This window comes from Rhipicephalus sanguineus, chromosome 2, assembly GCF_013339695.2.
Source record: "Rhipicephalus sanguineus isolate Rsan-2018 chromosome 2, BIME_Rsan_1.4, whole genome shotgun sequence".
In the NCBI taxonomy this organism is placed as follows: Eukaryota; Metazoa; Arthropoda; class Arachnida; order Ixodida; family Ixodidae; genus Rhipicephalus; species Rhipicephalus sanguineus.
In genome coordinates this window covers 188,285,794-188,301,092 of record NC_051177.1, presented here as the reverse complement: position 1 = coordinate 188,301,092, position 15,299 = coordinate 188,285,794, and the positions used below count along the sequence as shown (strand labels likewise).

The following is a 15,299-nucleotide window of genomic DNA, read 5'->3' as shown; positions in this document are numbered from 1 at the left end:
CTGTGCACTAGCTTTGAATGACAAGAATCAATAGGCAGCCTTTTGATTCTTGTCATTCTTGTCATTCTTGTCATATTTTACGTTAAGTGTCCATACTCCCAGTCTTCATCGCCCAGATCACCTATTACAAGACCGGCATTTTTGTTATTTGATATTTCTTTTTTCTTTTTATTTCTTTACACTTGTTCATGTCCACATTCGCCTAGAGCCCTTTTCTCCCCTCCCTCCCATCCACTGCCAAAATAGAATGTAAGCGAATATACGCTGACTAACCATTATGCTCTAAAAAAACTTTTTCTCTCTCTCAATATCAAGAGATTTTGTAATTACGTGGACGCAAATGCCGTCACTGCAGTGCAGTGATGGCAAAATAAACAGAGAGAACGAGAATTTAAAACTGTAGTTTAGGCTAGAAGATTGCGCCCTCACTTTCCCCAATCGTAGGCTGCCCATGGTTACGCAACCTTAATTGACAGTCGGCTTCAATTGTTATTTGGGTTCTGAAGTTACGCTTTTACCGAGTCGGGACAATGTGTACCAGGACATCAAAATAATGATTTTGCGCATGCCATCCTTAACAACACAAACACATGCACCCAATGTCCTCTACAATAATCATTCTTGGGGTTTTACGTCCCGAAACCACGATGTGATTATGAGGGACGCCGCAGTGGACGGCTTCGGAAATTTTGATATTCTGGTGTTCTTTAACGTGCACCTATGTCTAAGACGGGCCTCCAGCATATGCCTCCATCAATAGGTGACCATCGCGGCCCGGATTCGATTCCGCGACCTTCGGGTCAGCAGTCGAGCACCGGGACTACTAGACCACCGTGGCGGGTAAATGTCCTCTATAAGTCCTCATAAACGTCTGTCATTGTTCACGTCGTCAGTGTTTTGCCTTGATCAATCAAACCACAGGTCTTTCACGTACTCTTTCGCAAGCGCAACATGCATCACTGAAGCGCTGATACTGGGAGAACATGCGTAGTGCTGCTGTTACCCACTCTTGTCTACGCAGGTCCCATACCGTTGTGCCAGCGTCAAAAGCTGCGGCAACTGTGCTGAGAGACATTCGCACGTCTCCGCGATTTTCACCTGGAGACAAAAGTTCAGGCAGTCCTGCGCAGAAAAGACGTAATAGAGGCGGTGCGTAAAAATGGGGTCCTCTTTCATTACCCATGGGCACATAGCACAAATACCGACCGACTTCCGCATTCATGAACACTCTTCGTTTGTTTGTACATAAAATTGGTTATAAATATCAAAACGAGAAATTACGGCTCCAGTCCACGCTGCGAATGTCGTTGGACAGCGAAACTGTAAACGATACCGAGAACGATTACCCATTGTGACGACGCTTGTATGGTCTTCCGCATTAGAATCGTACAAGAGCGAGATTGACGTCTGACCTTTACTGGGAGTGGTAGCCAAGAAGTGCGTCTGTTATTGCAGACCGGCCATACATGTTTCATCGCACACAAGCGTCTGACTCGACGCGTCCATAGCCATGACGCATTGCTTTGGGTCATCAGAGTCGTCAACGTCCATCAGCCTCTCGGCCTCGTCTTCGTCTATCTCCCCTTCGTCCGGGAGACGTTCGAGAGTCTGTGGGTTGAAGCGAATGTTGTTGAACTTGTAGAGCAGACTCTGGAGAAGAACGTCTATTAAAATTAGAATCTGCGCCCTTGAAGCGGTTGATAGCATTGTACTTTTGTCGCTTACGCTAAGCGCGTACGTGGAGCGGCGTTTAAAACGTCTGTTTAGAAACTGCACCCTTGAAACGGAGCGTCCGTTTTTTGCCCACGGAGATGAAACCGTTCGGGGGTAGAGGTATACTTACATCTTCGCTGTAAAAACAACTCGAGACCATTCCACTTGGGGAAGGTCTGTGACCAGCGAAGGTGACGGGTGCAAAAGTTACCTTTCGAAGTTGTCATACGAATGCGTAAACCTAGAGTTTTATTGTAAACTGCGGCCTACGTTCCCTAGAATGCTGCTTTCGGCAGGCATCGGCATTGCGTTTCCTTTTTAGCGTTCGCCAGCATCTTGAGCGGCCCCTTAAAGAGCGCTCGGCAAAACGCATGATTGCTATGAAATTTTCGCAAAGTTAGAATTTCCCTGGTGCGCGAAATTATTCATGTCGGCTTTACATGTTGTCCTGCAGATGATTTTTGTGCCACCACCAGTACACCATATAATAACAACGGGCAGCGGCCGCGACAGGGGCGCAGCCGCAGCGGCCAATGGCGAGACGGCAACCACTGCTGTTGTTATACGAGCTCGGTCTATTCGCGCAGCGATTCGCTGGAAACCAGCGTGTAACAGCTTTGCTGTAAAGGTCTATTTGATTCCTGAGCAAAAACTGCGTGACTTGAACTGGCGGCTTGACGAGCACTGAAGGAACGAATAATAATTGATAGTCGTGCGATTAGCACGTGGTTTATTTGTTGATTTGAAACATTACCCGCAGCGCCATTTAGGCATTAATGCGGGGGGCACAGTCCTTCATAGAATAAATCCGCAGTCTTGCGGTCAACCAGTTCGGCTGGTAACATGTTCCATTCGGCAATCGCTTGTGGGAAAAATGAATGTTTAAACAGATCAGTTCTGGGGGTGTATGACCGTACTTTGAATTTGTGGTCATGACGAGAGGACTGATAATGGGCTGGTTTTAAGTAATCTGAAGGATTGATCCCTGTTTTCTTGTTATAGATTGAGTAAAATATTTCTAATCTCAGATTACGTCTTCGGTTTTGTAAAGATTGCCAATTAAGATCTCTCTTCATATCTCGCGAGCTTTCAGTTCGGTCATATTTACCCAGAACAAACCTGGCTGCGAGGGACTGAATGCGCTCAAGTGCATGAATGTGTACTTTTTGAAACGGATCCCATACAGGACAGGCGTATTCCAGTATAGGTCTAACATAGGCATGGTATGCAGCCTGTTTAACTTCTGTGGTTACATGTTTAAGATTTCTTTGTAAAAAAGCAAGGGCTGTACCAGCTCTGCTGACTACGGTGCCAATGTGCTCAGACCGGCCCCCATCCTCGGAAAACGTAACTCCCAAATACTCGTATTTGTCTTCTTTTCTAATAACATGATTGTTTAAAATGTATTGATTCATCAACCTATTGACCCTTTTAGTAAAGCTAACGTGAACGCACTTATTAGTGTTTAGGACCATGTCATTATTTTTACACCATACCTCCACATGATTAAGGTCTATTTTATAAGGTCTATTTGATACCCATGGACAGGACGGGCGCCCGTCCTGTCTATGTCTTCTTGCGTAGTCGTGTTTTTGGCGTTTAAGATTACTATTTATACTAAAGATGCACAAACTAACCCGACAACAAGTGCTATAGAATATATGTCTTCCTTAGTATAATTTTTTGTTTAAGCCTTGCTCACTCTACTCCAACCTCAAAATTAAAGGAAGAGGAGAAGAGCAAGCTTGCACAAGCTTATGCTTCTCGTCTTTCTACATTTAACTAAACACTTAAATAAAATTGGTGACTGAAGGAGTTAGCAGGAAAGAGAGGTAGCTACTTTTTTTCTTCGTCAGCGTACAGTGAGATAGAAAGAGAGAGAGGAGAGAGGACGAAAATGAAAGATAAGGAGGGAAACCAGACGCTTGTCAGGTTTGCTACCCTGCACTGGAGGAAATGGAATGGGGGATAAAATGAAGGGAAGGAGAGAGAACGAAGAATGCTGCTTCATCCTAGAGTGCATAATGACGCAGCAGTTTGTCACTGATGTCACAAGAGCTCGTTTGCGGAGCTTGAGGGCATGTATTCTTGGCATGGTGCTGGGCATCGCATGAATAAAGCATGCGAGGCCTTACGAATACATGAGGGAGCACTTTTGCGATGGACGCCGCTAGTCAAGCAATTCGCCAAGCAGTGTGCCATTCATTGCAGGCTGATTGGTCAGGATGGCAGCCAATTTTTTAAAAGGTTTCGATGTAAGGATGAAATACGAGGCATGGTGACCTCAGGCATTATGCGCTTACCTCTCGTGTATAGACACCGTACATGCGGTCCATGTGAACCAGCAGTCGGGGAGGCCACGTGGAGCGACAGGGATTGGCGTACGGCTCCGGCAGCCCCGTCTGCGCCAGCTGCAACCACGCCAGTGCTCAATCAGGAACAAACGGTTCCATATGCAGTTTCTAGACGCGGCATTGCTCTAGTCAAATATCAAGTATCGACACAGTAGGAGAGAAGAGGGTTTGATGTTTACCGTTGTACGCTGTTTCTTTTTTCAATATTTAGTCATGCAGCTCCTCTCGAAGTTGATCCACATATTTGCGTCAGCGTAACATGCGCACGTAAATTTGGAGCTCGTGACCGAATTCTCAGCAGCCGAATCTGTGACGCTTCAGTCTTTAGCGCAGTATCTTTATCAAAAAGGAAGCATGGACGTCTGCGCTGAATCGAACTGAATTGAAGCTGAACAGTTGCTATGTTTCGACATTGATGAGCGATACCAAGCAGCAAGCGACAACGCTAGTGCGTATGCTTACTTGTTTTCGTGAGTCGTGCCTTTTCTGTTAATTAAAAGGGGCGGGACGTTCTCACGCGTGCAAGGCGTGCCACAGCTTCAGTTTCAGTTTATTGATTGCATATACTGTCACAAACGAGCGCGTTAACAAGGCGCGTGCGCCGCCGCTTTCAGACGACAGCGGGAAACCACGGCGCAGCCGCTCGCTCAACAAGCGCGCGCAAAGAAAAAAAAAGTATCAAAAGACGCCGACGCGCCGCACCTCCTCACCCACTCAAAACAGCCGCAGACAGCCAGATCAAACGCCCGGCACGGTCTCGAAAGATCGCGAAGATGGTGCAACGCCGAGCGACGCCGCCGCCATCGGAACCGTCGAGAAGAGTCTCGCCCTTTCCCTAGCCTTGGCTGTGCTGCACGTCGAAGAACACACTAGGCGCTTCTGGAACCCGTGAGCCACGAAATATAAGCGTGCACCGACGACGAGAGCAGTCAGCCGGTCCGGAGATGGTGCAGTTACGTTTAGTGTGGTTCCGTCGGCCAAAGAAGACGTGTTCATGATGTTCTGCGGTCAATCGATCGTCGATCTGGAAGAATCGGATGATGACGCCGTGTGAGCAGTGACAAGTTACGGGAGTGTTTCCTGGAAGAGAAACGACGGGAGGAACCAACGACGATCAGCGCTGGAGTTTCTGTGAGTGTTTCCTGGAAGAGAAGCATTCAAGTTACGTCAAAGAAGTGTGGACTGGATACGTTTGTGAATATTCAGGACTTTAAGTGTTCTTGAATAGGTTGTATTGCATGACATTGCATTTGTAGCGCACGATCTGGTTGTTCTGTTCCCGTTGCGTTAACACCATCATTGTGAGGTGTAATCGATACCAGCCGAGTGTGCATGTTTGGCTAATGCTTGTACTGTCTTAACTGAGAATATATTTTGTTTGCGTTATCAACTCTTGGCTCTTACTCGGTCTTTGGACCACAACCGGCGTTCGCTGGCGCACTAAAAGGACCAACTCTAAATTGTCCGCGCTTTCGTGGTGCGTTTCGGGGGGCCGATGCGTCAGCCCTTGGAATCTGCCCGGCGATTGCCTCCCTTTTAACGGGAAAAGTGACATAAACATAAATGACATTATACAGGTACCTTAATGAAAACTAGCAGATAATGAAGCCAAGGAAGGTTTAGGGTACATTAAGTGTACTGTAACCATTGTGATATAGATGTGAAGAAAGTAAAGTGGATGAAAAGACAACTTGTCGCCGGCAAGTTGTCTTTTCGGAACTCTATGGAGTTGAACTCTATAGAGTTCCGAACAGTCAATGTTGCCCGGTAACGTGAATAATGGTCTCAAACTGCACTCGAAAGACTTCCGACTAAAACTGTTCATCTAGGTGCCGATTTTGAATATAGGCATTTATAGGCACTTACAGGCATTTAGGCACAAACGCCAAACGATAGGCATTTATAGGCACTATAAAAACACTATAAAAACCGTTCTTAACCTCTAATTCATGCTCATATATCAAAGTGGGGCGATAGGCCGCAAGGAACAAAATGGGCATTTGCCTAAAATCCGGTCTCTACTGATTAGTTCTCGCAGCAATATCGACTATTTCTCACGAGAGCATGTGGAAAATCGGCAGTGTTACTGCTAACAAAACGTTGCATATAGTAACACAGAAACATGGTATGACAGCAACAGTAACTGAAGAAGATTTCCAAGAATGTGTAGCCTGAGCACGGATCATTAACACTGTAAGTTCGTTTTGGCCGCGCTAGAGATATAAGCCATGTGCATTTTAACCCGTCTCGTGCTGATGCTTTTCAGAGTTGCGGTTTCTTACTAAGGCGAGATAGCATGCGCTAATCTGCAGCAGCACACCGCGTTGGACTAAATCATTGTGCACTGTTTCGTCGGAAATATGCTTCAAAGAGCTCCAGGTTGTAATTTGTGCGTGCAGTTGTTGATGTGGTACAAGTGAGACGTCAAACATTTTTGTGCTTTTATAGTGTCTTTGGTCTACTTTGCTACTATGAAAGTGAGTCACAATATTTCTTTAGTCTTCCAAACTGAAACGCGAAAAAAAAGCTTGTGTTGATTGTGGATGACACTTTACCAAATTTAAGCCGACGTACGTAGTGTAGCCTGGAGACAGGTAGACGCCATCTTGGCACACCGAGAACCTGCGTCGACAGAGTAAAGGACAATGCATCTGCGTCTTTGCTCACGAACCGTCATGTAAAATACCTTTAAAGTTTACGTACACACGGTTACGTTGCTGTGAGGTCATGGATTTGAGAAAATCCTGCAACGTCACAAGAAACTGGTGCGTAGTATTTAACGTGACACCCTTTCTTTGGTGTAGGCGTTTTTTTAGAAGGCTTCATTTTACGATAAGGGTGAGCTTTCTACATGACATCTCAATTTTAACTTGCTAATAGTGCCCACTTAATGCGCAATCGATGGATTTAACCTACTTCTTCTGACCCTCTGACCCTTTAAATGTAGCTTGCACACTCACCTGGTACCGTGTGCGTGGACCATGGCGATGAAGACTGCCTGGTAGGAAGTGGGCAGGTACTCGTTCAGCTGCGGATTCAGCGTCACCACCAGCCCTGCGTGACACCGAAAAAGGCGCTGTAGGAACGAGGAGGCACGGAATTTACGTGTGGTAGAACGACGTTCCATTAATGCAACATCGTATCTGCAATTATATCTGTTTCGCTCTTTCGACATACTCGCGCCATTACCGTCGTATGGTGACGACAGGGCGCTGTAGTCCACCCGTTGGTGGTGGTCACAGAGGAAGCAGAAGCAGTTACCGTACAGCACGTTGGTGATGTTGCGGAAGAGCCTGCGAAACCCAAAGCACCAGTCAGTCACTGCACGTGTTCCTTTCTGTCCAGTGTACGTGAGACAAACGTGAAGTGTGGCTTCATTATTGGTACTCCTGCGCATTGCGACAGAAGTGCGCGGCATGAGCTCGTGACATTAGGACATGTAGGAGTCGCACAAACATTAGTCTAGGTTGTTTGTGTCGCTCTATCTTACAGAGTTACGTACGTTCAAGCAAGACAGAAGTTCAGGGAGGCTTGAATAGATGAGAAGTTAAGCGGGGGTTGTTGCCGGAACTAACGTTTCGACAAGAGGACTTGTCTGCATCAGCGCAGCGTCGGACGCATAAAGTATATTACGCGTATATACCCAGCTCTGTCTTTGCAGCACTTTTGGTAACTCTTGAGAAATCGTTGGACAGGGAATGTTGCTAAAGCTAAGGGCAGTCCCAGCCCCGACGAAGACGGGTCTTCTTGTCAAAACGTTGTTTCTAAAAACATGCCACGTTTAACAAGTTCTCAATATTTACTGAAGGTGCTTCAAGGACAGAGCTGCGTATACATTATATATGCGTTCAATATTCTGTCCCGTTGACATTATGGGAACTCGTGGTTTCCTTTAGAACTTTGCGCGAGTTTTTCCTCAGCCGCGTGTTACTGTCATAGGGGCATTGACAAATATGCTGCGCGGAAGTCCGCCGGGTGGTAAAGGGAGCACTGTTTTGTAGCTTTGTGTTAAAAACAACTTTCGCCTTGTATTGCCCAATCCTACACTTCGATGGCTACTGAAGAATTAATTTGCCATATTCATTATCTCTTTGCTTAGAGATATCAATTTTATTCGCTCTGTCGCCGCGATTTCCTAGCCACCTGGTTACGACGGTACCGAGAAGGTGTTGGTTCCAGGTCCATATTCCAAACTAGGATGAATAGTTCTGCTATCGCATGGCTTTTTTTTCGCCCGAGTATCCCGTATATTTTCCTTTGTAGCATGGCGTTAGAAATAGATGAATGACATAGTACTCTACTCATAAATGTACAACTTATCTCTACTTTGGCAGGAAAGAGATCTGACTCGAAAACAATTTCTTTTTTCTCGTAATTAACAATAACAACCTCTGGAATGTTTGAAGTCGAATACGCGAGGGGTGGGCACAGTAACGCATTCCTTACACTCCCTTGCCTTCTTTGTCCTTCCTCAGTGTTGGGTAGCAAACCTGGTGCAACCTGGTATGCTACCCTACACTATAGTAGATGAGTGAAACCTGGTTTTCTCTCTCTCTTCTCTTTGTCACAGTGCCGACAAGGGTCAAAGAGCTCAGCAAAGCTGTCGCTCACATTTTGTGGAACATTGATCGACGAAACACTACCCTGCAGAGACAAATTGCGCAAAAGGGGTTCTAGCGCTTGCGAGTAAATCGACATCGTGTTTGTACGAGACGTAAGCTTAAAAAACGCCAGGCCTGCGCTGAAACCGCAGCACAGTCACAGCGAAAGCTGGAAGAGCGGCGTTTCTAGAGCCCGTTGTAAGCTCTCTTGGGGCTACAATACAAGTAGACTAGAAAGGTACCCACTACGCAATAAATCACAAGTTTTGTGAAGTTGGGAAGCACCTACTAAGCCATTATTCGTCATTCTGCGGAGAAACGAGGCACCAGCTACACGTCTGTAAGGCATTATGTGCACTTTGTTGACGCGACGACTGATGACGATGAAGAATTATGGCTCAGCCCTTTGTAATGGGTTGGAAGCTTTAAACGGCCCACCAGTTATGTAATTTGCATTGGGTGACGCCCGCTCGCTATTTCCCTCTCCCGTCATGCTGTATAACACGTTGACGTGGGAGAGAGACGGGGGGGGGGGGGGCGAATAACTTTACTGAGACCTCGAGGAAATGGATCATGCGCTCATGGGCTTCCTTGCCAACCAATCCAAGTGCACTTGCGAGGAACCCACTACGCTATAAAGCATTGTAATTTTACTGAGACCCCGAGGAAATGGATCTGCGCTTATAGGCTTCCTTGGCAACCAATACCAGTGCACTTGCGAGGAACCCACTACGCTCTAAATCATTCTAATTTTTGAGATGTAGGGCAGCAGGCACTGTGCCATTTTTCGTCATTTTACGGAGTTCCGTGGTACCTGCTAAACGCATGTAAATCATTATGCGCACTTTGTTGATGCTGTGCCTGATGACGACGAAGAATTATGGCAGAGATCTTTGTAACGGGTTTGAGGCATTTCATAACCTACTCGTTGCGCAATTCACATTGTGTGACGCCTCGTTACAGAATTCGCGTTGTGCGACGCTTGGTGCTTATTTTACTCTTCTACCACGCTATATTGCATATGCTAATGTGGTTCCTTCCCGACATAAAGCCTGTATAGGACCTTTTTCCAAAGCACTTTCAAGCACCGGCATGGCTCAGAGGTTGAATACTGGGCTCCAACGCAGAGGGCCCAGGTTCGAGCCTCGTTCCATCCTGGAATTTTTTTCTTATTCCGTTTTTTTTCTTATTTCGATCGATACTGGTTACGGACACCGGCGGCGGCGGCGGCGGCGGCGGACAACTACGGCGCCAAAAACGGCCGGTGAAATGATCTCATAACAGCTTTCGCTGTAATATAATGATGTTGTGGATCGCATGCTGTTGCACTTTCGCCGAAGAGAAAGGTCAATATCCAGGGCCATGACTCACGTGGCGTCTCTGCAGCCCTGTTCGTGGTAAGTGCAGTCGACGAATGTGTCGGTAAACTGATGACCGAGGGTTCTGAGCCATTCACGGTTCTTCGCCTTGTGGTGCGCAATCCAGTCCGATATTTGCTGCTGCAGTCTTAGATCGTCTGGATTGGCCTGCACAGAGACGAAGTACACGCTGCTGGCTCGGCCTCGTTACGATTGTCACAAAACAAATGACGCCTGGTTCCTCAAGCCTCTAGTACGTTGGGCTAAGACGCGTCCTTGGCCCATAGACTTGGTGCAATTACAGCGCATGTAACTTCCTTAGAGACAGTGGTTTCAAGAGGAGTGAAAGACAGAAGAGAACGGAAAGTAGAGGCCATCTTGAGTTGAGCACCGACGCCACCGGGTGCGAGGTTGTGGTACATTTCTGATTTGAAAACTCAGGCAGGTCCCACGCATGGGGGGAATCAATTTCATACGGAGCAGTCAGCGAGTACCAGCCTATGCCATATTTTATTCTTTGAGTCAAGCGTTACGATGTGGATCGACGTAATCGTGTAAAATGAGCAGTTGTATGCATGTCGTTGACTTACCAAGCACACTGAGTACAATGGCGTGTAAAGGATAGCTCATGATCTGACGTAACGTCGGCACTCAAGTTAGGAGACGTGTGTTTCATCGCCACACAGTGCACGCTACGGTGCGATGATGTTCAGTAGGGTACGCATTTGGGCTGGTTGGTTCATGATTAGCAGTAGAAAACAGCGCTAAAAGACGGGACGAAGAAAGGACACAGAGCACGGCACTGTCTGTGTCCAGCGCCGTGGTCTGCGTCCTTTCTTCGTCCCGTCTTTTAGCGCTGTTTTCTACTGCTAATATTGTGCACATCGTGCCTAGCGGTCGTAGGCGTATTCGTGCAACGCTTGGCTATAGCTTGCGTAGTCATAGGTGTACATCTGTAATCTTTATTACACTGATATAAAAGCGGGTAGCCAACATTACAATCATAGTTGCTGTCGTCCTGACGTGACACTGTCATCGTCATCATCGTTATCGACCTGACTACGCAGGGCAAATGCATCTCCCATGTCCCGCCAATCAACCCTGTCCTGTGCTTGCTAAGGCCACGTTGAACCCGCAAACTTCTTAATCTCATCTGCCCACCTAACTCTCTGTCTCCTCCTCGCGCGTTTGCCTTCTCTTGGAATCCAGTCTGTTACCCTTAATGACCAGCGGTTATCTTGCCTACGTGCTACATGCCCTGCCCATGTCCATTTCTTCTTGATTTCGGCTAAGATGCCCTTAACACCCGTTTGTTTCCTGACCGACTCTGCTCCCTTATGGTTACACCTATTATTTTCCTTTCCATTGTTCGTCGCGTCGTTTTCAATTTAAGTTGAACCCTTTTTGTAAGCCTCCAGGTACCTGCTCCGTAGGTAAGTACCGGTAAGATGCAGCTGTTATATACGTTCCTCTTGAGAGATAGTCGCAAATTACCATTCATGATTTGAGAATGCTTGCAGAATGTGCTTCACCCCATTCTTATTCTAGTTACTTCAGTCTCATGGTTCGGCCCCGCGACCACTAACTGTCCTAAGTAGACGTATTTATTTACAACTTCCAATGCCTCGCTACCTATCACAAAGCGCTGTTCCCTTCCGAGACTGTGGCACATTACTTCCATTTTCGGCATAATAGTTTTCAGACTTACCGTTCTGCTTTCCTTGTCCAATTCAGTAATCATGAGTTGCAATTCGTCCCCTGAGTTAGTCATTAATGTAATATCATCAGCGAATCTCTTGACATTGCTCGCGAATCAAGTTAAGCTAATCGCTTGACTTGACGCTTGTACAGGGTCGTTGTCCCAAGCACTTTGAAACACTGGCGTGAATTTGTGGTAGAATACTTGGCTGTCATGCAGAATTCCTGGGTTCGATTCCGAGCTGTTTTTCATCCTGTCCTTCCATCGCGATATTTCGCCCATCGATAACCCCGTCGACGCCGGCCTCAAATTTCCCGTGACACTGGCTCCTTCATGCTGTCGCGTTATTGTTTCCAATGTAGCGGTTCATATAGAATGTGACGCATACCCACATATCACGGGCCACGGTGCGAGGGGTATGCGCCACACGTTACTGGCGGAAAGAATTTCATGACGTCCGCGACAAGGAAGTCGTGTGTATTATTCATGTCATGACCTGTGAATCGTGTTTTCATACACTCACGTCCTTCTATGTCAGTTTTGATATCTACCAAGTAAAGGCCTACTTAGGACAGGTAGTGACCGCGGAGCCGAACCATGAGAATGAAATAACTAGAAGAATGAAGATGGGATGGGGCTCATTCGGCAAGCATTATGAAATCATGAATGGTAGTCTACCACTATCCCTTAAGAGGAAGGTATATAACAGCTGCATCTTACCGGTACTTACCTACGGAGCAGAAACCTGGAGACTTACAAAGAGGGTTCAACTTAAATTGAGGACGACGCAGTGAGCGATGGAAAGGTAAATGATAGGTGTAACCTTAAGAGACAGGAAGAGAGCAGAATGGGTCAGGGAACAAACGGGGGTTAAGGATATCGTATTTGAAATCAAGAAGAAGAAATGGATATGGACCGGGCACGTAGCACGTCGGCAGGATAACCGGTGGTCATTAAGGGTAACTGACCAGATTCCAAGAGATGGCAAACGCGTGAGGGAGAGACAGAAAATTAGGTGGGTAGATGAGATTAAGGAGTTTGTAGGTATAACGTGGCAGCAGAAAGCACAGGACCGGGTTGATTGGCGGAACATGGGAGAGGTCTTTCCCCTGCAGTGGGCATAGACAGGCTGATGATGATGATCATTATGAAGTAAAGGCGACGACGACTAGTGTGTCAAGACGTAGGCGGACAGATAGATAGATAGATAGATAGATAGATAGATAGATAGATAGATAGATAGATAGATAGATAGATAGATAGATAGATAGATAGATAGATAGATAGATAGATAGATAGAAGCTGTCAAAGTGCATTTGGTTCGCTAAGAAATGCTTCGCATTTAAAAACCAATGGGTGACGGCGGCACTAGAAATCGGACAAAGTATCTGCTGCACTGAGTCCTGTACCACCATAAACCCACTTGTTCTTCTAATAGGGATAGTGAACTAACCAATAAATAATCAACCCTGTGTGATTGACTGATTGATTGATTTATCGATCGGGTCCGTGAGTGGGAGAGAAAGTGAAGTAAGAGACTTAGATTAAAAGAGCAAGTTAGTGAGTGAGAGAGTAAGCAAGTTGCTGGCTCATGGCTGATAGACCGTAATACCGATGGAACATTTTGCATTAAAACGCTCGGCCAACCAGTGATTTTGGTTACGAATGCATACTTCTTGAAGCTCCTGTCCTTTGCCGCAGATGCGTTTTTCTAGCTCGGAGCTCATCCCCCGCTCCGAGGCGTCGAGGGCGCATAATTTCGATCTACGCAGCGGGTTGACGTTGCACACGGTGACGTCTGGTAGCTCGAAGGACTCGTTGGTGTTGTAGTACTCGAACGCGACGGCCACGCTGTACGTGAAGTACTCGCTCAGGATGGCGAGAGTCTCGGAGGTGTTGTAGTACAACAGCGTCAGAAGTGCACCGGCCCAGAGCAGGCGGCGCACGCCTCCACCCTCAACGAAGGCTTCTGCACCCGGGAGGCCGGAGTCCAGCGCCAGCTTGCCGTAGACTTGCCCGCACGTTCGCCACACGCTGTGGTGGCTGGTTCCGCCTCTGTGTTCAGATGATGGCATTTACGCTGCAGTAATGCGCAAAAATCAACGTGGCAAGTGATTGAAACACTTTAAATCACGTGTTATTTGCAAGGCGGTTTGTCCATAAAAAAGTCACAGTTTAACCGCAAGGGCGAATCAATGAATGCGATAGCAACGAATTGGAATGTTGTACGAAGTAAGGCTAGCAGCTAACTCATAAGCATTCGATCGCGCACAACTACAAAAGGCTGGCGTAAGGGAATACGGCCGCTCCAGTGAGCGAAGCAGTTTTCGTGCTGTCTGTCACCTGAACGCTAAGTGAACGTTGAGAGCACAGCCCGTACAAGGTTAGCAGTCGTATACTGATGTCCGTAGAGATAAGGCGCGTGACCGCGACGTTATGATCACAGTTTGCAGGTGCCGTCCAAGCGACGCAGCCCTCCCCTCCCCCCCCCGGCACCCCTTTATGCTTCTTTGCCCGACGGAGCCGGCCGGCGCCTTTCATCTCGGCTTGAATGTCGCGCCTGTCCGCAGCTTTCGCAAGCTTTTGCTCGCACATAGAACATACGATGTGATGTGCGGGACGTTCTCATCGATTTGAACTTTATACGGAACATGACGGCGACGGTGACGGCAAAAATGCACCTGCGCCTGGAATTTCCACATGATTGCTTATCACCATAAAATATTTAGGTTAGGGTGCCCCTAGCGTTACAAAACGCAATGCTCCGGGCGTACAAAACAACGCGAAGAAAAATTCTGGCAGATCTCACGCAACATGTGAACTGATTTCATGCGAGTCAGTCAGCGAGTAGCTGTGTATGCCACATATTCTTGCTATGAGCCAAGTCTGACGAGGCGGGTCGATATCCTTGAGTAAATTTAGTAGTTGTGTGCATATCGTGTGCTTACCACGCACGTGAAGTACACTGGCGTCTGGAGGGTAGTTTGTCTGACGTAACGTCGGCACTCACGTTGCAGCACAAGCGTAAATTTTATTGAAACGAAGTGTATAGACTACAGACATGACTAATTAGCGCAATAAAAGAACGGACAAGGTAAAGACAACAGACAGGACACATTGTCCTGTCTGTTGTCTTCACATGACCATTGTTGCTTGCGCTAATTTGTTATATTTGTATTCAATACGCACCAACTAACCCAACTCGCTTGCCTGTCACTTTCCAGAACAATGGTTGGTGACGTACAACCAGCCAACCAACCAACTTGCTTCTCTAAACAAGATGTGCCCGCAAGTTATCGATAACGGAAAGTACATATCGTCATCATAGTCCTTTGCCTCTCACCAGTAATATTGCCAAAAAGATTGAACACTTGGAAATAGATATGGGAGGCGGTGAAGAGAAATCCTTAGTTGACGTTTGTAGAGTTCTTCCACGAACCACAATCGACATTTGAGCTTTAAATCACCGCCGGTGCCAGAGGGGCTCCCAGGTTGGTTTCTGAGACGTCCTGGTGCTTACATTGTAAGCAGAACCGTACATTACGCCGAAGCGGTGTGGGTTAATCTGCTCTTC

The 15,299-nt window shown here is 46.9% G+C and overlaps 1 protein-coding gene across 1 annotated transcript; it reads right to left on the bottom strand.

The window, feature by feature from the left end:
• Positions 1-1,446: 1,446 nt before the first annotated feature.
• Positions 1,447-13,800, bottom strand: LOC119382102 (acid-sensing ion channel 4-like). Its single transcript, XM_049413007.1, has 7 exons — positions 13,399-13,800; positions 10,040-10,194; positions 7,245-7,360; positions 7,028-7,121; positions 6,623-6,689; positions 4,017-4,124; positions 1,447-1,650 (listed from the first exon to the last, which is right to left on the bottom strand). The coding sequence occupies exons 1-7, from the start codon at positions 13,798-13,800 to the stop codon at positions 1,447-1,449; spliced, it is 1,146 nt and encodes a 381-aa protein (XP_049268964.1).
• Positions 13,801-15,299: the final 1,499 nt, after the last annotated feature.

Excerpts from the sequence above, each read along its gene's own strand:
- LOC119382102 (XM_049413007.1), bottom strand. The coding sequence starts at position 13,800 with ATGCCATCATCTGAACACAGAGGCGGAACCAGCCACCACAGCGTGTGG. Across the intron at positions 6,690-7,027 it reads GTCCACGCACACGGTACCAG|GTTCTCGGTGTGCCAAGATG; the intron begins GTGAGTGTGCAA and ends CTGTCGACGCAG. Across the intron at positions 1,651-4,016 it reads ACGGTGTCTATACACGAGAG|AGTCTGCTCTACAAGTTCAA; the intron begins GTAAGCGCATAA and ends GTTCTTCTCCAG.